This window comes from Diorhabda carinulata, chromosome 5 (assembly GCF_026250575.1).
Source record: "Diorhabda carinulata isolate Delta chromosome 5, icDioCari1.1, whole genome shotgun sequence".
Lineage (NCBI taxonomy): Eukaryota > Metazoa > Arthropoda > Insecta > Coleoptera > Chrysomelidae > Diorhabda > Diorhabda carinulata.
In genome coordinates, this window is record NC_079464.1 from 15,400,548 (window position 1) to 15,428,170 (window position 27,623).

At 33.2% G+C, this 27,623-nt stretch overlaps 1 protein-coding gene across 1 annotated transcript; it reads right to left on the minus strand.

The window, feature by feature from the left end:
* Positions 1–1,346: 1,346 nt before the first annotated feature.
* LOC130893754 (uncharacterized) lies at positions 1,347–25,631 on the minus strand. Its single transcript, XM_057800093.1, has 13 exons — positions 25,224–25,631; positions 17,264–17,621; positions 13,578–13,722; positions 11,507–11,765; positions 10,029–10,187; positions 7,825–7,919; positions 6,646–6,780; positions 5,207–5,484; positions 4,403–4,491; positions 3,136–3,248; positions 1,779–1,988; positions 1,632–1,710; positions 1,347–1,515 (listed from the first exon to the last, which is right to left on the minus strand). Exons 1-13 carry the CDS (start codon positions 25,282–25,284, stop codon positions 1,406–1,408), a joined length of 2,091 nt encoding a protein of 696 aa, XP_057656076.1. The 5' UTR covers positions 25,285–25,631; the 3' UTR covers positions 1,347–1,405.
* Between the last annotated feature and the right edge of the window lie 1,992 nt (positions 25,632–27,623).

Consider the following 27,623-nt stretch of genomic DNA (forward strand, 5'->3'; position numbering starts at 1 on the left):
TTCGGGTTGCCGCTGGTTCACGGATGAGGAAAAAATTGTAGACAACGTTATCTGTGTGTGCCCAGTACTCACACGTACGGGGTTCAATGGGTTCAACCTACGTTGAAGTTAAAAATGATGTAATTAGCATTTCAAAGAACATCTGGTTATGACAGTTTTAAGTGGTACACGTACAAATGTTGACAATATATGCTGGAGCTACCTACCTCGTACTTGGTCAACAACAATTGACACCGTCTTAATATTGATTTCACGGAAACGATTCTATTTTATTTTTTTTGAATTCAAAGATCTTTGTGACATTGACAAGAACACTTATTTGATGTGATTCAGGCCTTGTAGTATTAACAATAATGGAAAACGATTTAATACTTTTTGATATTTTCCATTCGTCCGAACATTTTATCACAAAATCACATCTCTGTTTTTCCGTAGACTTCCGTAGTAAAACATCTTACTTTTTTGCACTATATTGGTTACACTTATTGCATTGTCTTGCACTGCACTGTCAGAAATGACTAGACTCAGTGCAAGCAGTACAGTGAACTGGGTGAACTAGTTCTACTACAAAGAAGGCTTTAGTGTACGTACAGTTCCTGAACTGGTTCTGCCAGTGCAGCTACCAAGAGCAAACCTTTTGTTTTCCAAGTCACGTGATTTTAACAACTCAGCTATTTTATGTGTGATATAATTTTACCATAGGGTTTTTATTGTTCGCGACTTCAAATATAATAATTTAAGCCTGATATATAATATGGAGTGCGTTTTATTTTGGAAATTACCACGTTATGGGTTTTGGTGATTATTACCATACCCTTAAGGTCTATTCAGTAACGTCTAATTGAGCCCTTAAGTGAAGTGTCATTTGCGACCTGACTGATTTGGTTATAAATAGATCGTCCTATTTTCTGTGGAGAGTCCTGATATCAACCAAGAAATTGTAATATTTTGACTTTCGTAATATATCCTGTCCTAATTTTTTCTTGATAATATGGTCACTTATAAATCAAACTCTTGTATAGAGTTGAATGCAAACGATGAATTTATGGATGAAAATGAATGACGAAGTTTATTTTTTTACCCGGAAAAATTATTTAATTAAGAATATGAATTCAAGAAGGCGCGGAATAATCGAAAATTTTTAGGGTTTTGGAGTGTTGAGTGGAGGAAAGTTCGAGACTAATTAGAGGATGTAATCATAATTGAAAAGTGAAAGTTATAATAATTAGTATGTGCAGGTAGCACACATTATAATGAAGTGGTTATTTAGGGGCAGAATATTTGAATGAACGTTAGGATGCCTGTATAACCAGTACCCATTGGATATTTCAAATAAAAAAATCAATATATTATAAAAATAAATTTATTCTAAGTTGAATAAGATACAGAAATATAAAATATATATTTACACCTTCCGTTTGGTAGTTTTCGTATCTTTTTCTTGTAAATTTTCTCGGATCCAAGCGGCACACTGCTTTATGTTTTCCACGTATTTATCAGTGTGAAGTATTGTTTCTAGAACAAAATTAAATTTTTCCATAAAAACGAAATTCTTAGAAACCTTTTTGTAAAAAAATTACTCTGTTCAGAGATTGCTGCATAATACGATGTTAGATAGTGAAAAGACTTACCACTATCGCACGTTTCCGGTTCTCTAAGCTCGGGTTTCCTCGGATAGTTTGTTTCTACGAACCTTCTCCTAAGAAAACTCTGAAATTTTTTCGAAGAAATTTTTACTATTTTCATTATTCATTAACAAAATAATGATAAATACTGACCCAAAACAGTTTTACTTCGTCAATATATTTGTGACAAAAAAGATTTTCTCTAAGATGGTCATTGAAGGAGAAAAATATAAGCCATTTTCCTTTTGCATTCGCCCTTACCCGTTCCATCATTCGTATTAGAATGTCGCAACTAATTTTATTTGTTCGGAACGAGTAGAATGCGTCTGAGACCACTGTTTCCGTTATTGTGCTATTCATTGCCTACAAAGGAAAATAATGATGACTCACTTCGTATCATTCTCTCCCCCACAGTCTATTCTTCTTTCTCACTTTCCTTTCTCTGTATCACGCCCCTTACCCTCTATTTCTCCGTCGTATTTTTCTTTATGTCTTCCCCCTCTCTTCCTCTCCATATCTCCTTACACTTGTTTTCTCTCTTTTCGACATTTTCTACTCCCTCAACTCTTCCTACCAACCAATCTCACCCTATTTTTCTAATACTCCTCTCGTCTATCCTTTTCCCCATCTGTTTCCTTCTTTTTCTCTTCCTTCTTTCTTTGTACACTTTTTTCCTTTTCTATCGCCATCTAACGGTTTTTATCCCTACCTCTCTTCTATTTTGTTTCTCTTTCTCCTCCCTCATCCTCTCTTTTCCTGCCTTCCTTTCTATATTTCAATTATTCCCTCTTACCCCACTTCTCTACCCTCTATTTCTTTCAGCCTTTCCCTCCTTTGTCCTCTTTCTCTCTTTCCCTCCTCTTTGTTTCCCTCCCACCCCTCTCTTAACTCCTTACTTTTTATCTCCCCCTTTCCCTTTCTATCTTCTAGCGATTTTTTTTTTCGTATATAGAGAGGTAGAGACCCCATCCCCAAATCTCCTTAAGCATTCCTCTTCTCTACTTCACTGGGTCTATCCAATATATCTCCATGACTTACTTGCTCTATTTTTCAGTTTTATCTGCCAGTTTTCTCGCCATTTTCTTAATTCAAAATAAATGTTGGTGTGTCATCGTTCATTCTTCTTTTTTCCCCATCTTCCCATTTTATTGTTTTTATGCCACTTTCTCTCTTGTCCCCACCCCTTCCTCTCCTTTGATTTTTTTCCTTTATCTTCTCATAATTTTTTAATTCCCCTTTCTCTCCTCTTTTCATTCTCTGTTTTTTATCTCATTATCCACCCCAGGTATCTCGTCTCGCTTGCTATCTCCCCCTTCCTCTATATATCTTCTCTGTTTTTCTCTACCTCTTCCTATCGATTCCTCTCTATCTTCCCGTGTTTTATCCCCGTCTCTATCTCCCCCCTCTCCCATTCTCTACTTTCACCACTTCCTCGTATTCTTTCTCCATCTCTCTCGGTATTGCTATCACTCAAATGTCAAATTTTTATATATTTTTTAATTAGACGTACCTCAAAATTATCTATTATTTTTTCCCATAAGTTTTGTGACCATATAGCTTTATATAATCCATTACCAAGAGGATTCAGTATCAACCATTTCGCATTCGGTTCTTCTATAGTCACTGAAACAGAATAATCCATGAATGTTAATAATTCAGTCTAATCAATTGCGAAAACAATGTTATCAATAAACACTCGATCAAACTCATCCTCTTCAGAAAACATCCCTTAAAATACAACCTATTCCCTCACCATCCTCATTATATCCAATGGATTCCTCGGAATTACTCTCAACGTAGTTTAATAATTGCATTATCATCGTAATCAATTTTCTTTTCACCTAGGCATTATTGCAATCCATCTTTTCGACTGTTTTAAGTTGAACTTTGATGGAAAGCATTACGATAATACGCTGCAGCAGGGACTCAAACACATCGTGATATGTTTTTACATATGTGATCTTTCTAATGTCATCCAACTATCTACTTCTTTTATTGTAAGTTCTGTAAGCAAAGTCGTCGATAACCTATCCTAACCTAACTTTTCTGAATGCTTGTGATGGTTATGGCAACACATGCATAGTCTAAATAGAAATTTTACTGATTCAACTTAAGTATTTTCGTCTTCTTCATGTTTATTTCTTGTTTTTTTTATTAAAACCGATTTCTTGCTTAGCAAAGGTTAAGTTGTAGTTTGTATAGGTAATATTGACATTGAGATCTGTAGGAACTATTCTGTCGAGCTCTAGAGTCCTCAAAAACGGTACAGAATTTACAATCGCCGATTTCTGCTAGTTACAGGTTGATATTGAATACACCCTTTACACCAACACTTACGATTACACTGTCTGACGCGCGTATCGATAACCAAGTTATCGTCTTCAGAGACTAAAGATAATCAGGTACCTTTAGTCTCTGAAGACGATAACTTGGTTATCAAAACGTGCGCCAGACAGTGTAATCGTGAGTGTTGGTGTAGTGGTGGTGTAAACAGTGTAATCAGTATGAATATCGCCAACGGTTCCAGGTTCCAACTTAGTACAGGTTGATGTAATTGTTTGTAACAGTTTCACGATTTCTTCGTTGTCATCACAGCATAAAAGAAGAAATACTGTGCTGAGAAAATTGTCATTAGATGTTTATTGTTTGTGAAAATGACTACCCTACGAATACTCTTTCACAAGGAAGAGTCCTTGAGGTTGTTCCTTGTAAACTTGAATAAAGTATGTAAAATTTTTATACTTCTAATAAATAATTAAAGTGAGTATATGACTTACGTTCATTTACATTATCGTGAAACCATAATTTTTTTATTTCCTGTGAGTAATCTGTTTGGTATGTCAGAGGTATCGTCCATTTTGAAAATCTAAAAATATATTTAGAAGTGATTATTTAAACGATTGATTTGATTTGTTTAGTGGACTGTATTTTAAGTTAGTTATGAACCTTTTTAGTAACTCATAATCTTTAGCGAGTTTATGAGCTACTTCGTTCCCCTCCACTTTGGATGGAATCCATTGTAGGTTAAATTTATTTTTTTCGCCTAGCTCGTTTAACTATTATTGGAGATCTTAGAGTTCTAATAGTAGATTTATTTTCTACACTCTATACTCTATTTCTGTGTTTTCATCAAATATAAGCAATTGCACAAGTAAAACACGTTCGTAGGTAGGCACGGCGTTAGCACCCAATATATGCTATACCAAGCCAGCTGTGATACGTCATTGGTTGTTGAATAATTCGCGTACTTCTTGATATTACTACTCATTATCAGTGATCAAAATCCTTGTGTGTTTTTCAACTGTATTTACTTTTGATGATTGCATTTCGATTTCGTAAATCTGGGATTGCGATTTCTCAATCCTATGTAAAGGATTCGTGAATCCTGGCTAATCTAATCAGATATTTTGATCGAATTATTGCTTTCAGTATTTGACAACTGTGTAAAGTTTAAATTGAATCTAACCACTCAAAGTAGGAAGAAACAAAAAAGTCAGTTGAAAACATACAGTTGAAATTAAGGAAACACGTTAAAAAAGGCAGAGAGCCATTGACAAACGTCATAATTAAATATTTCTCACCCTTTGGTTTCATTAAAAAATGTATCGCAAGGTTGCTGCTTCAAAACGTAGGTAGAATTGTTGACGACGTCTACTTCTACGACTGGAAATTTGCTCTGGTACAAATAACTTTTCAAAAATGATTTAAGAGGTGTTCCAGGAACTACTTCTTCTAATATCGATAGAAAATCGTTTGTAGTTGCTATAGAATAAGCATATTTTTTCATATAACGTCTAACAGTTTCTCTGAATTTTTCTTCTCCAATTTGATCTTCTAACATTAAAAGAATAGCGGAAGCCTAGAAATTATTGGGTTTATTTTAAATACAATAAAGTTTCCGTAACCCCAACACTGCAATATATCAAAAAATTAAGCCCGTTACGACCTCGTAGTTAAAAAAATACCGTGTCCCTTAGTACCGAGATATTTTTGGAAAACTTGTTTACGCCAAATATCTTTCAGAAGGCCGCGGTGTAGACAAAGGACATGTTAGCAATGACAATCCTTTGTACGTGCCCTTAAAGACGTTGTTATCGACAAAAGGGTAGATGAATATCACGTTCTTCGGGGAAGATGTAATCCAATATCCGTCGAGGCATTAACCGGGGAAGCAGTTGTTTTCTCTTGATGTTTTACAAGATTTGTTTCGAGAGGTAATTAGAGAAACTTTGTACTGCATTGTATGTCATGTCATTTGCTATTTTTTCAACATTTTCGTTTTGTGGGATTTTTTCTCCTCTACCTTTAGAAGAGGCAAATTATTAACCGACTAAGGGTTAATTTTACAATCTAAGGTAAAACTGAAGATTAAACAAGATTGCTCTATTTACAGGTCACAGTTGTCATATGTCAAGTATGTCAAAATTGCAGTTGTTGTATGTCAAAGCAGGCTTGTTTGCATCGGCCTAGCTGGGGATTATTCCTTGATGTTACACGTAACGGAGCTTCCGTTATCATTCGTACTTATCTTAAAAACCTTTAAAATATTGAAAAAATGTGAACAATTTGAAAAAGAAAGGTTCAAATCCTTCGGTTCAAGTTAAACCGACAAGTTTAAACTATCCCCAAACCACCGATAAAATTTAAGCCATAGTTTGTCAGTAAACGCCATCTATATAACGTGAAATAAAAGGTATCTGTAATTTCAATTGACGTTTGATGTTTAAAATTCACATGTGACATTGGGCTTTAAATAGTAGATCTACTTTATAAAAATATCCCAGTTCGAGATCTTGTCAATCATCTCGGATTCGAAAACACCCTAATAGCTAGTTTTTCTTCACTTATTGTTCTTTTCGTTCTTTGTATCTTCATCGCCGGTGGTAGTCAATTTCATCGCCGATGTTGATACTTTTGTTGCTTATAAAGCACCGGTTCTGTTCGATCTTGTAAAACAGGTTTTTGTACTTTTCACATAGTATAAACGCGATTTTAGGAAAATAATATAAAAAAATGTTACCTTATCGTATACTAACGAATTGAACATGTCTGGAATATCGGTTTGTTTTGGCAGAGACCTTATTATAGGTTTAGATTTTTCGTTAATTTCTGTTTCGAAGAAGTCATCGAAAGCGAAAGCCTTCATTTCAGCCAACTGCAAAAAATATTAAACTAGATCACATTGTAAACACACGGCGTGGTGTTTGAAAAAATACTTATACAGTAATATCAAAATTACTAGGTTCATAAGTTCATTCAATTCACTGGGGCTTATCTAGGGTGAAGTTCCTTCCAATAACTTTTTATAACATGGAAAGAAATTAAGAAGTGGTAAGAGAAAATGAAACCAAACGCGTGAAATTTGTTATGAAAACTTCTGATTAGTATTATCGAAAATACCTCAAAATAGTTAGTTGACAGATCTATAAGATCTGCATTGGACCAGTGGTAAAGGAATCGAGATGCGAAAAAACGCACAAAAAATTGTTTAAACAAGATGCTTCCACAAACATTTGAAGTTGTGGTTCACTAGAGGACGTGGAGAATCCAACGTAACACTCATGTACGATGCTTCAGATGAACTATAAGCCAAACGCGAGTAGTAGTTGGGCTACGAACACAGAATTCCCGAATTCCCGAATTTGGGAATGATAACAAGATGCTTCGATGAGTATTTGCGGGTGTGGTGGAGAACGGGACGTGGAGAATCCAAAATAACAACGAAATACACTCGCCGTAAACACATCGATCGAACTAAGAGCCAAATGCGTGTAGTAGTTGGATCACGTGAACAAAATGCTCGGTAAAAGGGCAACTGGCCGAGACCAGGATACTAAATTCAACGAGTACAGGCGCCCTTTTGAAAGACCTATTATGAGCGAATCAAGTTAGCGAAGATCTACAGACCGTGGGCCTGACACACGATACCTGATAAGAGAAGTTACAAGTCTCTCTAGACTAGTCAAATCGAATAGTTTTATAAAATCCGATCAAGAATCTTCACGTTTTTGGTACAAATATCATTTGAAATACGAAAGTATGGATCTTCACTCGCCAAGACTCGTATCGAGAGTCTATAGGAGGCGCTTCGCAAGAGTGGATCGGGCATAACACTAAAAAATACATCGTTTTCAGAGACAATCATTATATAAATAGATACGGTATTTTGAACGATATTTTCCAATAATTTTTAGGTTACCTGTTGTTTGTTGGTGTCGTAAGCTGATAATTTATAGCTAAAATATGTTGCAAATCCTTCATGTAACCATATATCATCCCACCAAGCAGTCGTAACTTAAAAAAATTGTGACCTTCAAAAATAAATTCCTAATTCTATTAATTAAAAATTAAAGAGAATTCGTGTGCATCAGATTATCTTTCTTTTGGAATCATTAAATGTAAATCGATATTTTGAGGTTATGTTTTATGTTCTCGCTAGCCTGACGATCTCGTCCTTTATCGCTGGGGATTTGATTGACTGGCACTATTTGGACCAATCAGAAATGTCGCTTAACATAACCACAAAATATTTTTCGTATCTAGAGATTTCATTTGTATGGTAAAAGAAAAATCTAGTCTCTGTTTTACCGACACTTTAAAGTGTGCCTAATAAATAGGGATAGAAAAAAAAAGGAGAGGACTACAATATTATGAAAATATGAAATGCTGTTTTCACTGGCTAGGCGCTGGAACGCGAACGTCGAATATAAAAGTTGGCAAGCTACCAGCACGAACTCGGCGCGAACTTGACGCGATCGCGAGTGTGAAAGTTTATAAATTGCCCTCTAGCGTTATTATAAGTGTATAAGAAATAATTTTTGTAGCATTCTATTGTTAGGAATTTACTCAAAAATAATATATTAAATACACAAAAAACATCAACTTTTATTTTAGTGAAATACACAATCAATACAAAATATAACAAGCCGAAAGCGGCATGTTAACCCTAGCCCCCGAGAATAATAATCTGCTGAAGTATTTTTTTTATTTCAGTCGAGATTCATGCATCCTCAAAAGTTATAAATTAACTTTTTATCTACTTATCTACTAATACAAATAATTCTTCGTTGACTGATTTCTAACATTAATAATTCTAACTCACCCACTTTAACTAGTCCGAGGAAACCATCAACAACTTTTTCTCATGAGGAAAATTATGTCTCAAGATCTTTTTCCTAAATTCTCTAATAAAATCCTTACGATTGCAGTACAGCCTAGCCCACTAAAGGATCACATTTTGAACGCTTTTTTATGGAAAATTTTATACCCTGAGATTATATGAGTGGATTTAAACAAAATTTAATCCTTAATTTACGTATGTGAGAATTCCTATGCTTCAATTTAATCATGTCGTTCAGTTAAACATTCTCAATTCGTTTATTGACGACGCAGTATGTTTTTATAAGAAATAGTATGGGGTGCAATCAATATAAATGAATAGTTTAAAGCAGCCGTTAAATTAAGGGAGAAGAGGCAAACGGTACAGACGTTGTTTAATCGTTTAATAGAGGAGATTTGACGCTTGCAGATCAATCGTCGTCAGGTCGTCTACTTACGTGGGATATTGAGGTTACAAGGGAAAAGAAAACAAATCTAGTACGAACCCTCACCGATTATTGGGCACCGTTGCATCTTCTAAAGATACACTATACATCGTCATTTTAAATTATTAGGTAAGATCTATAAAATTTGTCGAATAGTGCCATACGAATCAACCGAGATTAAGGCCGGGCGCAAGTTGAGACTCAGTCAACAAAAAAGGTCGATTTGAACGGCAAGTCCCTTTTTCTTGCTGCGATACTGGTACTGGGGAACCCAGTGTTAACAGCTGATCTGTTAATCCCACATCTTCCAGATGGTCATGCGGATTCTCTTACGAGCTAAACCACATCCATTATTTAGTTCGGACTATTTATTCAAATGAATGGCGGAATGTGAATCCTAAGGAGATGTTGAAGACGTATTACGACAATTTTTTGTCCGAGGAATCGTTTTACTAAGGTCTTAAATCATTGAAACGATGGGTATTATTTCGAATATTAAGTGTTTCTTTTTGTATGATTATTTAATAATGAAAAAGTGAGCATTGGAAAACAATATTTATGAAATATAAAACTCCATATGGAGAAAAGTTTATGTCCCCGAATTAAACTTTAAACGTCACATTAATACAACTATTGTGTTTGTAATTTAATTTGTATAATAAATATATTTGTCCACTTTCGTTTAATACATCAGGCAACCAACTTTACAATTATATAGCTCTGTGTTTTTAGGTTGGATAATCCCGATCTGATTTATTCCGTGAAAGATGAGTGACAATTGACATTCGCACCGACTTTTGTTGATATTGATATTCACACTCAAATTCTCTTTAATTTTTCTAATTTAAATAATTCGTACCCAAATTTCCGAACCAAAAGTGGCTTAACTCGTGGAAAACTACTAATTTCATTTGGGATTTCATATAAATACGTAAAGTTGTTAAAAGACCTTCTCGAAATGTTATCAGACCCCAATTTTCAGTAGCGGCACTTTCGTTTCTTTTATACTCGATCATATCTGAAACAGATAAATTTTTTATGAAGTATTACACTGTAAAATAAGTCGTAATTACTCTTGGAAAGTCGCGTAGAGAATGAAGAAATGCGAAATAATGTTATTCGTCTGAATAGAGTCGTACTGAATTGTACTGTACTTGTAACTTGTACTGAATTTTTTATGAAAATTTATAAAAAAACTGCTTTGCTCGAGATACTCTCAAAACAAAAAACCTGATCCTCTAAGAATGGGGGTTGTGGCGTTTGGGATTAACAACCTAGCAATGAGACATGGAATTCGAAGCATGAAGAAATAGATAAATGTAAAATGATGGATCTCGATATCACAGTGACTAGTAAAACGAAAAAAGGGCAACTGGAAGGAATACTGTGATGGAGTTGAGAGAAAAAATAGGATTTAGCGAAAATAAGAGTGGGAATGTTGTTAAAGACAAAATACGAAAACATTTTAAACTGGGAACCCATGAACGAGATAATTTGCAGAGAAATCGTTAAGTTAGGGATATACGGACTAACTAAAGACAACTACTACGTTTTTGGTATCAATTGGTATTAATTGAAAACCACATTATATTAGAATACCCAACCCTAAAGTGACTTTTAAGCATTTATATTCATAATTTATGTACGCAGTTTGTTGCGAAAAATGACGGATATTCTCGAGTGTTGGATCATTGTCCATTTGCCCACGTAAATCTCCAAGCATTTCCCGACACGTGACCCTCAAAAACGTACGGATCTACGAGACCTCCCGAGTGGATATCTGCCTTCACATACACCCCAGACAGGTTCAATTCTTCTTCAATGAAGACGTGAGGATTCTAGTCGTTACAGTACACGTAGTTATGTCGATTGACGGTCGCTTCATCCGACCACAAATTGGATCGCTGGAACTGCGAATCATCCGAGGTAACATTTGCAAAATTCCAATATGCGATCGAAATCATCCTCGTGTTTCAGAATTCGCTCAGCTGTTCAACTAACACCAGCGCTACCATACCGGTCGTTCAGAAATGGCGCGTCGGCAACAGAGCCCGTTTTTGGAAATTTCTGGTAGGGCTTCGTCGCTGTTGAACGATTTGGTAGCTTCGAGTTCGGAAATTTTTGTTGAAATTCGTATTCTACGTTCGTAAGCAGATACGATGTAACAAAAAAATTTTTTCTTGTATCGGTTATTCATTTTGAAAAAAGTTTAATCGACAAGCAATGTATGAGCAAGTGTCAGGTCAACTAGTGAAATTCTTTTTGTGGTTCAAATGGTTAAAACATACGTATTTCTTCAAAATTATTGAACTATAAAACTTTTGACTTTGAACTTACCTAATTTCGGTAAAGGATAACTGATATTAGTATACTCCGAATGAAAATTCAATGCTGTTTTAGTAGCATTAAGGGCGAAAGCATTGTTTTCTTTACTGGCATTAACGGTGTATACCCTAATCGGTACCTTTCGTCCTTTATAATCTAAAATTTCTTCGTAGTATGGAAAATTGGTAAAAGCAAACGATAGGAGATACGTGGACATTTTTAAAGATGTAGCAAAATCGTAAACTACAGTGTTATTTGTTGTAAATTTATTCTGAAATATAAATTAAGGTAATTATCGAGATTAGATTACACCCCTCCAATTTCGAGGAAATTTTACGATGTTATAAAGGAAATTTCACTGAACAAGAATATATATATATATATATATATATATATATATATATATATATATATATATATATATATATATATATATATATATATATATATATATATATATAGATCGCAGAAATCATCCCTTCAGGTACTTTTTTGCGTTTAAAGAATCAAACAATTGTAATGATTTTTCAGTAATTGTAATATGTAAATTAATCGTTGAAACCTAACCTAACCTAACCTAGACACTACTCTACAAAATGAAATCCAATCACAAGCAGGGGTTGCTGTTATATAATAGATGTACAAACTGTATGTAGAATCATCGCTTATTTTATTTATTGTCGACCACCTCATCAAGAAAAAACCATGGAAGAGTTTTCGATAACAGCAACCCCTGCTTGTGATTGGATTTCATTTTGTAGAGGTTAGGTTAGATATTACAATCACTGAAAAATCATTACAATTGTTTGCTTTTTTAAACGCAAAAAAGTACCTGAATGGATGATTTCCGCGCCCTGTATATAATCATATTCTAATTCAGCGTAACTTTCTTTATAACGTACTAAAATTTCAACGAAATTGGAGGGGTGTAACCTAATCTAGATAATGACCTAAATTAATATTAATTTGGTATAATAAAATTTCACTTATACAAGGTGTTTCGTAAGTAATTAATCTAATAGGAAATTTTACATATTTTGAGAAATTGGTTCAATTAGTATACATATTAGAGCGATTCATTCCCGAAAAAAAATCTCATCAAGTATGAGCTCTTAATATCAATTTTATTTACTTAAAATTTAAATGAAAGTTTTACCTTTTAACATGCAGGTAAAATTCAATTTCTAATACTTTTTACAAGTATTTGGAGAATTTTATGCATTTTGAATATCTGTGTAAAAAATTTTACTTAAACGACTTCTATTGGTGAAAATTAAACAAAAAACTCTAAAGCGATTTCAAAATGCATAAAATGTCTCTCAAGGTCTATAAAAGTGATTTGCTTTATTGTAAAAAGTGAGTATTAGAAATCTGTAAAAATTCAGAAAAAACACTTTTATCATTTTTAAAACACAAAAAGACTTTCAAAAAGTTGGTGTCCTACTTGTAATAGACATTTAAGGGTGGGGAAAGTTATATTTTCCATCTTTGTTGTGCACGAAGATTTTGACTCGAGATGAATCGAAATGTAGCCAGGACATTGAAGGGATCGAACAACACTACGTGACACAAAAACTGGTAATCCTTGTTAACCAAACATTATACTGTGGGTGAATAAATGTATTTATAAACATTGTAGTGTTTATGTTTCTCATCCAACCCCACAAGGAGTCATTTTATTCTATAATAAAGCTCATCTTGTACAAAATATACAGAGTTAATTAATGATTTATTGTCTGGAATCTACAGTTTAGAAATTGGGAATTATCTACGACACACCTTGTATTTACGTCATTATTTTCATTGTTAATATTTGTTATTGATAATAGTTCGCGTGTTCCGAATAGTTCCATATCAGTAAACAACCAATTTAGGTTCGCTGTAGTTGATTACGAACCAATTCAATAGATTGATTTATAGCGAATGATGCGAGTGAATAATTAACGGAATTTCGATGTGAACTGCGAATATTATAAATTCAGAACTGAGTTAACCGCGAAGATTATTTCCGAAGGTCGCGCGAGATCGGTTCTTAAACCGATTCGGAATCGAACCCGCGAACAAATCTACTTATTGTACTCACGATTTCAGGCATATTTGAGATACCTCTGTAAGTGTCATTCGGTGAAATGAGTCGTACGTGAAAGTTAGCTTTAAATGCGGGTTCGTCGAAACATGGAAAAACCGTTCGAGCTCTTATAGGTTCCAAATCTGTTACATACACATTCCTAAAACAGAAAAAAACCAACAAAATAAACAAAGAATTGCGTATCACCCAAATAGAAAACTTTCTAAGTTCTAAAGTTTACAAGATTGGTAGTAGAAAAAAAGAAAGTTTTCTGTCCACAATTGTGCTACGATTAAATGTTTATGTTAATTTGTAAATTGTAATGTTAACGATTGTTTATGCAGCCAAAATTAAATTACAGATGAACGAATATGAATTCCCTTTATTGGTCTTTTTTGTTATCTTCTTTTCAGTGCCGTCTTCTACCGAGTTTGGCGATAGACTTTGATAGACTCTTCTCTATTTTGCGCCGCATGATTTATATTCGAGGCTTTTGGTATTTGGAATCATTCGAGAAGGTTTTTCAGCCAGGATTTTTTCTTTCTACCTAACCCTATCCTACCTGCTATCTTGCCTTCCACGATAAACCGTATGGCCTAGGTAGCACGCTTTTCTTTTCAGTTACAAGCAATTCTAAATCTTTAGCCATTCTTCTCGGTACCTCCATATTGGTTACTCAATCCAAGGTATTCTTGAAATTCGTCTATACAGCTACATTTCAAAAGCTTCTAGTTTTTGCATTGTTGCTACTTTTAGTGTCCACCCTTCCGTAACGTAAAGCAGCTTGGAGAGTACAGTAACATTTCTGGGGTACCCATGCTCAAGAGCGTTCTCATTTTTATGAATGTGGATCTTGCCGTTTCAATTCTAATCTTAATATAAGCTAAATCAGGATTCCATTCATCATTTATTGTATATCCCAAATATTTGAAGCGGTGTACTCTCTCAATGGAATCCGTTTCTATATGCAGATCTACATTTTGTAGTTTTCTCATACTAATCACCTTAAATTTGGTTTTCTTTCTGTTGATCTCAAGACCAGTTTTATCGCTTATTGTAGTTACTCTAGATCTTCGACGTTATTTGCCAATAAGACAGTATCATCCTTAGTACAAGTCGAACAGCATAGGCGATGGAATGCAACTCCCCTAGTAATGCCTATGTCCTGACTTTTCATGTCTCCGTATTGGATATGTGCTGTTTGATACCAATACAGATTTTTTATAATCTTTTTGTTATACAAATGTTGATAGCTCCTGACACTATCTATGGGCGTTCCGTCGTCTAAACGACTTTTTTTGATATCAGTTTAAAAAGTAAAACACTATGGTGGAAATCGGTGCAATAAAAATTTTTTCATAGCCAAAGCACAAGGATGTTGTTAACACACAGGGCAGTATTATTATCTAATTATTTAAAAAATTAAAAATTAACAGAAGTCACTAAAGTAATATTGAAAACAGAGGCAGACATATTGAATTTTTTGAAATATTGGGATTGGGAAAATCTAAGTACTGTAAAGTACAAGGACACCGTAAAGTTCCATTTTCCGGACTCAAATTAATACTGTAATAAATTAATACTGTACTTAAACTAAGTATATTATTCAAAAGCGATTTTGCCTCAAGTTCTTCTGGGTGGATTTAGTAGCCTAATGGTTCTGTTATTGATCCCAAGGGGAAGGTTGAGAGTCAGGTTAGTAGCTTACTCCCTAGAATAACTAACTTCGTATCGATAGAAAGCCTTGGATATGGTCTGATTGGTACGAGTACGATTCCGGTGGCGCCAAGATTTGGGTATGCCATCGAATAAATTTTTCGATATCTCGTTTCTTTTTAGATATATCGATACATGAAATAGAAAAACCTAACCTAACACCACCGGGGTTTCCATTTTAAAGCGTTAAAAGCGTGTTTCTTACTTAGTAATTATTGCTAAATATTTTTCTTATTTTATCAACGGTACTAAACAATTAATCGTATATTATGTTATATTTATGACTGTTCTTTTTAAATATAAAGTGAATTATTTAAAAATTAGATAAAACATCTTTTTTTGTTAACTTACAAAAATATCATTGAATTACAATCGATAAAATCTGAATCTCGAATTAACGTTTGGTTGTGACTTTAAGTATAGATATCTCGAAAACGAAACGAGAATTTTATTCTTCACTCGTTTTATTATGGCCTAATTAAACTAAATTGATTTTCAAATTGCGGTACCTCTGAAATCGTACTCTCCCTGACTGATTTAGATCCAAAAATTTCAACTTTGACTCATCAATCCATAAAACTCTCTCACTTTTCATACGTCCAATTTTTATGCTCTTCAGTTCGCTGCAACATTCTTCACTGTCACCTATCCAAAAAGGCCAGATCTCTAGCTTCATTGCTCTAAGTTGCTGTCTCTGGACCTGCTCTTCCTTCTCATAATCAGTATTCGTAATCAGCACACTTAGATAGTCGAAGGACTCAACTTTTCAAAATGTTACTCCTTTTTTTCTGTCTAGAGAGCTCAATGTATTTAGTTTTGTAACAATTCACCCTAAGGCCAAATCTTTTTGATTCCTTTTCCAATCTATTATAGACTTTTTCCAAGTCCCCTGGGGACTTTCGGTGATAGATCAAACCTTGTGTCTAATGTGAGGTTAAAAATTAAAGTAAATAAGGGGTCCCCCTTTAGATAAGTGAACTCCCGGTTATCCGGGTCTCGATTAACCGAGCCCTTCATTTAAAAATAACAAACACAATCAAAGTTCTTAATAACGAGACATCTACGGGGAGCCACGATGGTTATTTGTTTATACAGTAACAAGCGCGGTCGAACTGTAGACGTCTCTTCTGAAAGAAGAGGTATGGAGTAAGGCAGCTGAATATTAGTGTTGAGAAACTATTAAAAAACTCATCTGAAATCGAGGAGAAATTGTGTTCAAGGAACGATTAACTTATGAAGTCGACTGCCTGCCAACAAGTGATTGGTTTTACAACGAATTTGTACCTGTCACTAAAGAATTTTTGAAAAAAAATAAGCTTCCGTGGAAACCTGTTCCACATTTGGATAATGCGCCAATTCACACTGATGCCCAAGAATTGTGCAGTGGTGGTATTAAGGCAATGTTTCTACCAACTAATGTAATCTCGCTTATACAACCTCTAGACAAAGGGGCTCTAGGATCTACCGGCAAAGGCTTCACCAGATGTTGATTACGAAGTTAGATGAAGGAATGACTGTTAAGGATGCTATTAGACAAGTCACATTAAAAGATGTGTTGTACTGGATTGTGTCAGCGTGGGAGTGAACTAGTCGAACTACCCGTTGAAAATCAAACCAACAGCGAAGACTTGTTCAAATGGAGATTACCAACGAGGAAATCATCGATATGGTAACCGGTGTTAAGGGCTGTGAAGAAGATGACAATGTGGACGAGGTAACTATCAAAATATACACCGACGGGCTGAAGGCGTTCAACGCTGCTCTCGCTTTCATGGTGCAACAAGAAGATGTTATCTCTGAAGACGATCAAAGAGTTTTTTAATAAATAATCTATGTTTCCACTTGCTGGATCATCAAGAAGACCAATCAATAGATAAATTCGATTACAAATTACAGTATCGAAAGAGCACAGTTTGGGTCACCATATAGACAGAGGTCGGCATAAGTTTGATAAGTTTCGCTGGATCTATTTGTAGAAAACTTACGCTTTAATTTCTTTATCCTCATAAACAGCCTTTATAAATCCATATTTCGGTGAAAATCCAATTTTTCCTTTATAATTGAATTTAATAGAATGTTCGCCTGGTTGTATAGATGAATTATCAAATTTCACTATGATTCTTTCATCACTTATTTCTTCGTAGATTGCTTTTATTTGATTTATAAATACTGCGGATATAGTCAACGCTCGACTATGTAAAGTTATACCTTCTAATTGCTTTGTAGTTTTGACGCAAATTGTCGTTTCTCCATAAAATATTTCATTATCGATATCAGGCCTGATTGAGAGGTAATATTTTTGTGGAATTGCTTCATCGGACGATAGTCGATAATTTGGTGTATCTAAAACAAAAATATATAAACGTGAATTCAAATTAGATCACACATTTTCTCGATTCTTTTAGTCTCAATATCAGGGTAATATTGTAAAAAATACAAAATGATCATGGCCTACAATTTACATAAGAATATACCAAACCCATACTTATATCCTTCATATTTTCTGTTTTTTTACTCTCCTTGGACCCCAGAGCCTTTTTTTAGGTACAATATCATGCTATTTAATATTTTTATAATCTTATTCAACGTTGTTTTTTAATACTTTTAGAAAAGTCAAAGACGCCGACTGATATCGTAAATTATTTGGTTCATAAGGCCGGGACAGACATATCAGAAAAGCGAGGAGGTATACATGATACGAGGAGCACTTTACTTAAAATTTTGATTTTTACCATTCTCATCTTTATAAATACCTTTTTTCAAAATCGAATTTGGTCAAATCTAATTCATTATCAGGAGTTTGAAAAAGCGAGGAGGTATTTTAAATACCAGGAGTAATTTGTTGAAAATTGAATTTTACCAAATTTTATAACGATTAATTTTGAATATGTAATATAGAAAATGTATACGACGTAGCATAAGTAAAACTTCTCATAACCAGTATTGCCACAATTTAAAAGCTGAATGTAAACATTGAACTAGAAAATGTACTAGATTGTACCAACTTCAAACAAATTTAATAAAATTATAGAAAGATGTATAAACATAAGTTTAAATTGATTTTTTTTCCAAAAATGTTATAGACTGTGTCAATTATTATTTTAAGGATGAAAAATTTATATAAAGTTTACCGATAAAATTAGCAATGCAGTACAAAAATCTCACTATCTAAATATAAATCAACTTGGCTCTGTTTTCTAATTATTGTTACAATCTAGTACAATTTCTAGTTTATTTTATTAAACGAAAATATAAAATAACTTTATATTTACGAACGCAGGGAAAATCTATTAGAAAAAAGGAAAAATGTATTAGCGTATAAAATACACTAAAATGTACTAAAATTGTACAATTGTACTAGCTCTGGCAACACTGCTCATAACCAGCGTCAGCGTCCCAACGAATTCCGTCGAATCTGTGTCTACATCAGGAACACAGAAAAGCGAGGAGGTGTACATAATACCAGGAGCAATTTGCTTGACATTATGATTTTTACGATTCTCATCTTTATAAATAAAATTACGTCAAAAGTGATTTGTTATCAGGAGCAAGGAACATAGAAAACCGAGGGGTTTCTAAAAATCAACAATCAAATCTAGTTGAAATAGATTTTCTATGGGGAATGTAGAAATATAGAAGACGTACCATGAGTACCTTTTTTCAAAATCGAATTTGCTCAAATCTAATTCATTATCAGAAGTTTAAAAAGGGAGGAGATATTTATAATACCAGGAGTAATTTGTTGAAAATTAATTTTTACCAAATTTTGTAACGATTAATTTTGAATACGGAATGTATTAAATGTATACGACTTAGCATAAGTAACTTATTCGTAACGAATTCCGTCGAATCTGTTTCTACATCAGTAACACAGAAAAGCGAGGAGGTATACATGATGATACCAGGCGCAACTTGCTTGAAATTATGATTTTCACGATTCTCATCTTTATAAATAAAATTACGTCAAATGTGATTTGGTATTAGGAACATGGAAAACCGAGGAGTTTTCACCAAATTTAGTTGAAATAAATTTTCTATAGGGAATGTTGAAATATAGAAGACGTACCATGCGTAACTCTTTTTTCAAAATAGAATATGGTCAGATCTAATTCAATACCGGGAACCCAGAAAAGCAAGGATGTATACATGATACCAGTAGCAGCGAATACACACAGATACTTTACAACGAGCGAAGAGCCGCGACGATAACAGTGTATAGCCACCCTTAACAAGAAGAGAATTAATGCAGACTGTATGATATGAAAGGTGGAATTTAAGACGAAATAATTTGAAGACATCACATATATTATTTACACTTTTCAAATTTATTTATTTACGTGAGTATGGGATTAAATGATAAATACTGATTATTATGTTGGTGTTTCGATGTCTTCAATAATATTGTTAAAAATATTAAATAGTTGAGTATGTAAAAAAGTTGTTAGTTGATATTCAATTAATAAAGTGTGAAGGTCTGGAGTTGCAAGCTATTGTTAATGAAGGATATGATAGATCAAGTTAAAAATTTAGGAAGCCGTCAAAGAAAACCTTAGAATGTTCGAAAGGAAAACGCCAACAAGAATATTAGAGCTAAAGATACTAGATTGGCATGAAAATATAATAGCTAGAGAATGAGGAACTAAAAGAGGTACTGAAAATACAATTCCTATAATTTCTGAGGTTAAAATGATAAGTAAACAACATAAAAAATCAAATATTAAAGACATTAAACATGAGATGAATAATAGGAGAGAATGGACCAGAATAACGAAAGAAGTTGGAATTCAAACAAATTTGTAGAATGGTGAAAGAAGACGAGCAATTCCTATGGGAATAATAGCCATATTACAACCCAAACTATACAAATTATGTTAAATTTATTTCTTTCAATATTAGTAAAACATTTGAGAAACAAAAAATATTTTTTATATGAAAGAATTATGCGTTAATTTTGCATATGTAAAATATACACTAATCAGTCAGTTTCGTAAATAAATTATCGACTAATTTCTAATAGGTTTGTCTAATATTAGTTATGGAAACGGTACCCTCAACGGTATTTTATAGATATACATAGAACTGACCACATCAGTAATAATTATACTGATATGCAAGGAGATTCTCCATTAAATAAAACTCTTGTCACGAAAAGCTCGCGATATGGTGTCTTAGGCCGGCCCTGTCCAGCTACAATTTTAGGAAGTTTAAAATTCGGCGAATTCGTGCGGCGTCTTTCACATTTTTTTTAATGGCGAAAGCGCCTTTGTATTGTATTGTATTTTTATTATAGCAGGCGGTTTATTTACAGCATTACTTTTAAATAATTTCAAGGAAAGTCTATTTATTTTGTTTCTTTTTTTCTAGAACTTTGTAGAATTTTATTTAGGTATATAAATGATTTGTGTAAACGCAGTTAGTTAGTTTTCACCCCACGAATAGAAAAAGTGTAAATAATAAAACGTTACAATATGATAAAAGGTATATCCATTATTTAACAGAAAAAAATATATAAAAAAGTGACACCGAGAAAAACGTGGAAATTATTTTCAGAATTTTGTACCCGCTACTAGAAATATTTGAAAATATGAAATTAAAAGGGCAAAATTGAAAGAAAAAAACGAGTAGCACTTTATATACAATAATCGAATTTATTAACAAATTATGCGCATTTTTCATTCCGAAAGTCTTAGTCTATCTCTACAAGTAAGATGTGGGGGAGAGTTGGAACGTTTTTATGAAAAAATGTATGTAAGTCCGGTTCTGCTAAACCGATTTTCATAAACTTGATGTTGTTTAAAAGAGCTTTTACTCAACAATAGTCCCCAGTCAGTCACTTGACTACGCAATTATGTTTTGATTTTTTAAGTTTTGGTATAGTTGCTTAGTTTATTATTTAAAGCATGATTTTGGTAACAAACGAAAGCTTGAACTTTCTAGCTTTATAAAAAAATGGCTGACCGTTGGAAATTTTGGCAGCCCAATTTGAAGATGGGCAACTCGAATGTACGCTATAAGATACTCCATAAGAGTTTTCATTTGATACGAAATAAGCTAATAAGCTAGCTAGCATACAAAATTTGAAAAATCAACAAATGGTTGCCCAATAAAGTGACTAACTGGGGACTATAACTCCTACATCATTGTTTTCGTCTATTTGAGTACTACCTTTGCCAATAATATATGTCCTTTAACCGATCAGGTGCCTTTTTCAGCAGCTGGCTCCTCGCCTAATTTTACTTATGAATCTACTTTACTTATCAATGCTACGTGACAAATAGTCCCAGAACTGACTACATAAAACAGCATCGATTGGGTACACGACATTTGAGCTTGGAAACGGGGGACCCGTAATTAGTACATTTCCAAACGGCATTTCTTGCACTCTGTACAGGTCGGATATGAAAATGCCAGTCGGTTTTCCCTAGCGAAACAATGGGCTGGAAAACCTTATATGTTACACGAGTGAAAAATCTTGGATCGTGGGGAGCGATCCTCAAATAAAAACTCAAGAAATTTTGGAGGTCGGAGAAGCCTCGCCAGAAACGACCGAAATGCCGGAAAAATCATCCGAAAAATCCGATATGGTACACAAGTGAAACCTTGTGGAACGTGAGGTCGAACTCTCAACTAGTAGCGGTATTTTGCAGGTCGGGAAACCTTCGCTAAAAACAACCGAAAATGCCGAAAAAATCATCCGAAAAACCTCATTTGGTATACGCGTTAAACTTATCAATTTTAATCAATCAGTTTTATCAATTTATATGGTATTTAAAACGATGTGGCCGTTTCTATATCAAAATTGCTAACAAAATACTAAGATGGAATATTCATACTGAGCCCACGATTGTTTACTACTACTAGACAACAATTATACCATCTCGATAACCCAATTATCGTCTTCAAAGGTCAAAGGTTGATGTTGGTGTAGTAAACATAAAACTAAATAGTCTGTATATAAGTAGCTAATGACTAAATGTTTATAGTAGTGTCTCAGTGACGAAAGTCAGTTCAGAAAAAAAAACACCTACAAGGATTTTAAGAAGTACGAGGATGGTTCCAGAAGTATCTGGCCTGACGTAGAGATAGCGGTAGTTGCTTGAAAATAACAGTATCTATACAGCATCTGTTTTAAGTTTGAGGACGCCACGTTGATTAGTATTTGTTTGGCAGCCATCAATAGTGAACGTTTTTAGTGAATTTGTAAACATGGAAAAAATTGGTTATCGTTATGTACAATACTTTTATTTAGAAGACTTTAGACAAATCAATAAAAGAGCTGTTCTAGATTCCAATTTGGATGAGATTTATCGTTCGTTATGAACAGTAAAATATTGGATAGCAGAAGACCAACATCGCAGTGGTTGACCAAATGAGATGTCGACTCCAGAAATGTTGAAGAAAATCCACAAAACTGTACTGGATGATTATCGACTGAAAGTGTATGAATGAAGCTGTGTGCGGAAGATGGATGCCGCGTTTGCTTACAACGGATCAAAAATAGCGTCATGAAGATGTTTCCATCGAGTGTTTAGTAATGTTTTACATAAATAAAATTTTCAACAATGTAATTTGAGACCTTGATTAAAAGTGGATCGTGAAAATTCTTCACTTTTTTCAAGCAAGAAAAGTTTATTTTATCCGAATAATTTCTCGCTGGTAGCAAAACGAAATGATATATTAAAATATGGACAAATATTTTGCAAATTCTGTTCGCACAGGAACAAATATAAAAATTTCTAAATTTATCTCTCCTTGTATGAATAATATTTTTGGTAATTTTATACTTCTGCGGCCCCCTCGTTTTTTGGTTCCAGAAAATCGAAAAATCATCCGATTTCGATGATTTTTGTTCAAAATCTTCGTTTTCACGGCGGATTTGAGAAAAAAAAATATGGGAAATATCTCACCTGGAGATTTCATATAGTTTTATGACTCTAAATGTGAACATAAACGCACTTATTTTTGGTAATTTTATACTTTCGCGGTCCCCTCGTTTTTTGGCTCTAGAAAATCGAAAAAACATCCGATTTCGATGATTTTTTTTCAAAACCTTCGTTTTCACGGCGGATTTGAGAAAAAAAATATGGGAAATATTTCACCTGGAGATTTCATATAGTTTTATGACTCTAAATGTGAACATAAGCGCACTTATTTTTGGTAATTTTATACTTTCGCGGTCCCCTCGTTTTTTGGCTCTAGAAAATCGAAAAATCCTTCGATTTCGATGATTTTTTTTTAAATCTTCGTTCTTACGGCGAATGTATGAGAGAAAATATGGGAAATATCGTACCTGGAGATTTCATATAGTTTTATGACTCTAAATGTGAACATAAGCGCACTTATTTTTGGTAATTTTATACTTTCGCGGTCCCCTCGTTTTTTGGCTCTAGAAAATCGAAAAATCCTTCGATTTCGATGATTTTTTTTTAAATCTTCGTTCTTACGGCGAATGTATGAGAGAAAATATGGGAAATATCGTACCTGGAGATTTCATATAGTTTTATGACTCTAAATGTGAACATAAACGCACTTATTTTTGGTAATTTTATACTTTCGCGGTCCCCTCGTTTTTTGGCTCTAGAAAATCGAAAAATCCTTCGATTTCGATGATTTTTTTTTAAATCTTCGTTCTTACGGCGAATGTATGAGAGAAAATATGGGAAATATCGTACCTGGAGATTTCATATAGTTTTATGACTCTAAATGTGAACATAAGCGCACTTATTTTTGGTAATTTTATACTTTCGCGGTCCCCTCGTTTTTTGGCTCTAGAAAATCGAAAAATCCTTCGATTTCGATGATTTTTTTTTAAATCTTCGTTCTTACGGCGAATGTATGAGAGAAAATATGGGAAATATCGTACCTGGAGATTTCATATAGTTTTATGACTCTAAATGTGAACATAAACGCACTTATTTTTGGTAATTTTATACTTTCGCGGTCCCCTCGTTTTTTGCCTCTAGAAAATCGAAAAAACATCCGATTTCGATGATTTTTTTTCAAAACCTTCGTTTTCACGGCGGATTTGAGAAAAAAAATATGGGAAATATTTCACCTGGAGATTTCATATAGTTTTATGACTTTAAATGTGATTATAAACCCACTTCTTCGCATATAATCGTTCATAACTTTTTTACAAAGCATCAAACGCAATTCATATATTTTTTTTGTTAATATACACAAAAGAAGCCAAAATTTTGGAAAAAAATTGAAAAATGTTTATTTATTCATTTTTTATCTCTTACTTAATAGTGAAAATTTCCAAATCTTCAAATTTAACTTTTAATATTGTACACTTGATTACAATAAGTGATTTTAAGAATGTTTTTGTTCATATAACTTAATAAAGAAGGTACAAACGATTATATATGAGAAAAGGTCAATTTTAAGAGAATTTGTTAATATTTTTAATTGTAAAAATATGATAAATCTACATTTTTGTATATACTTTTTTCAATTTTCAATAAGAGTGGCATTCAGCCCTGGGGTAGAAGCATACATTGGCACCAAATCAGGTTTGTTATTTGCGTTATTTTGAGCTTCTGTCAAAATTTCAAAGTAATCCATGAAGGTCTTTAAAATTGTGAGGTTATTTGCTTGTTTCACTGTACTAATATTATTTTTACTTCAATGTAAATAATAGTTTGAAATAATTATATTATTGGTATAGATTATGAAACTAAATATGATTGTTTATAGATAGAATAAAAACTGTTCTCACAAACTACCAAGTGACAAGAGTTCCTTATAAAATAGTCATTTTGCTTTGGAAAAAAGTTAAAAAATGTTTTCCTAATTTTTTGAGATATCATATTTGTGGTAGAAAATGAATATGAATGTGGTAATTCGACAGATATATTGTTCTACAGAAAATAAAATTGTTTTTTATTTTAGAAAAAAAAAACGCGTGATTTTGTTTATATAATAAACAAAAAGTTTACTTACCAGATTTTGTTACACTGACATAAATACAGAAATAGATCACTATACCAAACAATTTCGTCATAATTTTATCAATAAGTCCAAATAGTTTCAAAAGAAATAACTTCCTAATTAGAGATATTTCATTATTATTAACAAATATATAAACCCACACAACCTTTCAAACCGATAGTTCAACAAGACTGAAGCCACAATATTATATATTATTATTTAAATTGTTATCTGAGGCTATCTTAAGTTAATTGTGTAATTATATTAATATTCGTATCGTCGAGGCCCATTCAGAAAAACATTAAGTTTATCTAAATATTAAGTCAATAACTCGGTGCTTAGCGAGATTTTTTCTTCATCGATTCAATGGAATTTTGCTACTAAACGAAATCGACGTGAATCATTAGTTCACAAGAATTCATTCGATGAGTAAAAAAATGTATTTAGTATTCAGGACCGGATTTATTTTTATTTGCTGCGTTCGTTGTTTTTTCTTTTTTGATTTCGTTATTTTTATAACGATAAATTCCGTAGCATGCCAAACTGATACCATTTAAAATAATAATAAAAAGTTTTATGAGAAAAAAGTCCATTTAAAATTGTTAATTATGAATATCTTCCATCATGTGAATAATATTCATATAAATCAAATCAAAATTTCTGTAGAACTTTTGAGGGTTCAAATCCCGTGCGAAATAAACAAAATATCACCTAATATTATACCGAAAAAATACAAGGAGTGAAGAGAATTAAATTATTACATTTGAATATACATAGTAGCCCCTAGCGCCATCTTTTGACGCAACTAGTGGACGTTGCTCACAGTACAGCCATCTCCAGTAGAGTAGCTGAATTATTTTGTATGGAAACTGTTCCTCGATTATTCACCTCGCACCTCAATCTAGTTGAGCGAAGTTTTGTGGAAGTTTCTGGAAGACTACTGGGCTGCTATATAAGCGTCGCGACCCGCTTACGGCGTATTGTTCCATGCGAACTCAAAATGAAAACGTGAACCCACCGATTGACTGAAAATTTCCAACAGATACTCTAGATGGTTGTGCCTAAAAGGATTTTTGACGTCTCGCAAGGGGGTAAAAACATTTTTTTATATCCATATCATCACCCCCCTTATTTCTTTGTCTTACCCCTACTAGTACCCTTTTCATCATAAAAAATTATTATTAGTAATAGAATATAATTGAACAATAATAAATAAATTATTGATTTTTGACAAAGGCACACATGAAGATAGCAAAAAACAAAACCTTATATTTCGACAAATATTAAGAATTTTTGTGGTCTCGCAAGGAAAGAATATAAAAAAAAAATTCCTATCCTAACCTAAGCAAGTATTTACATCTACTGATATTTTTTATGAATACAAGATCTCATTAATATGAATTTAAATATTGATCTATGTAATGAAAAGTTATTTAATCAAAGCAAGAAAATACTGTTTAAATTTAAGGAAAGTGATGAAATTAAATATTTAAAACTAAAAAATTACGTAGTATTTAATACGCTTGGAACTAAATCAGTTGACGCAAAATGTTAACGAAACGATCTCTTTGATCTAGACAAGCATTCAATAACCTAGCAAAAAACTGTAAGAAAATGTGAAACAAAACGAAGGCACATATCACAAAACTTTAACAAGAAATCAAAGACATAAAACAAAGAAATTTTTACCCTACGATGAACCTCTTGACATTAGTGACAATAAACCTCCAGACGTTACGTAGAATTAGAAATAATTATTAAACAAGTGAATAGTTTGGTTAATCATGACAATATAATAAAAAATAGTATAAGAATAATGAATAGTAGTAACCCTAAGGCCTTTTTTGTGCTCGCGTTTTTTGACGCTGGTCGCGGGGCGACAAAAAACGCGACGTTTTCTAAAAGCACGTTGTTAAATGTGCGTTTTATGCATCGACCGCAATCAACCGCTCAATACCCGTATCGCGGCGTACTGAAATCCTGTCGCATGGAATTACAAAACGCGTCGCGACAGGCGTACATTAATCTCAATTGGTGCTTTTATGCAGCGCGATTATTATCATTTGTCGTTCTCATTTTGAACAGTCAGTTGTGTTGATGCGTGAAAAAGTACCATGGAAAATCTGGCGTTGAATTTTTTATTGATGCAATAAAAGAAAAACATGTTTGAGAGATTCTTCATCAGAAGATTACAAAAACAGGCAATTGAAAAGAGATGCCTGGAAGGAAATTAGCGAAATCATTATTCGCGAATTCAGTAAAAAAAAAATGAAAAGAAAAAGCAGGAAATTGGTAAGAATGTATTTTATAAGTATATTCGCTAGGGTTGCATTTTAACAACGCATTCTATATCTATTCATTTATCAGTAGTACCATCTATTAGTACAATATAAAATTGTATACATATAATTA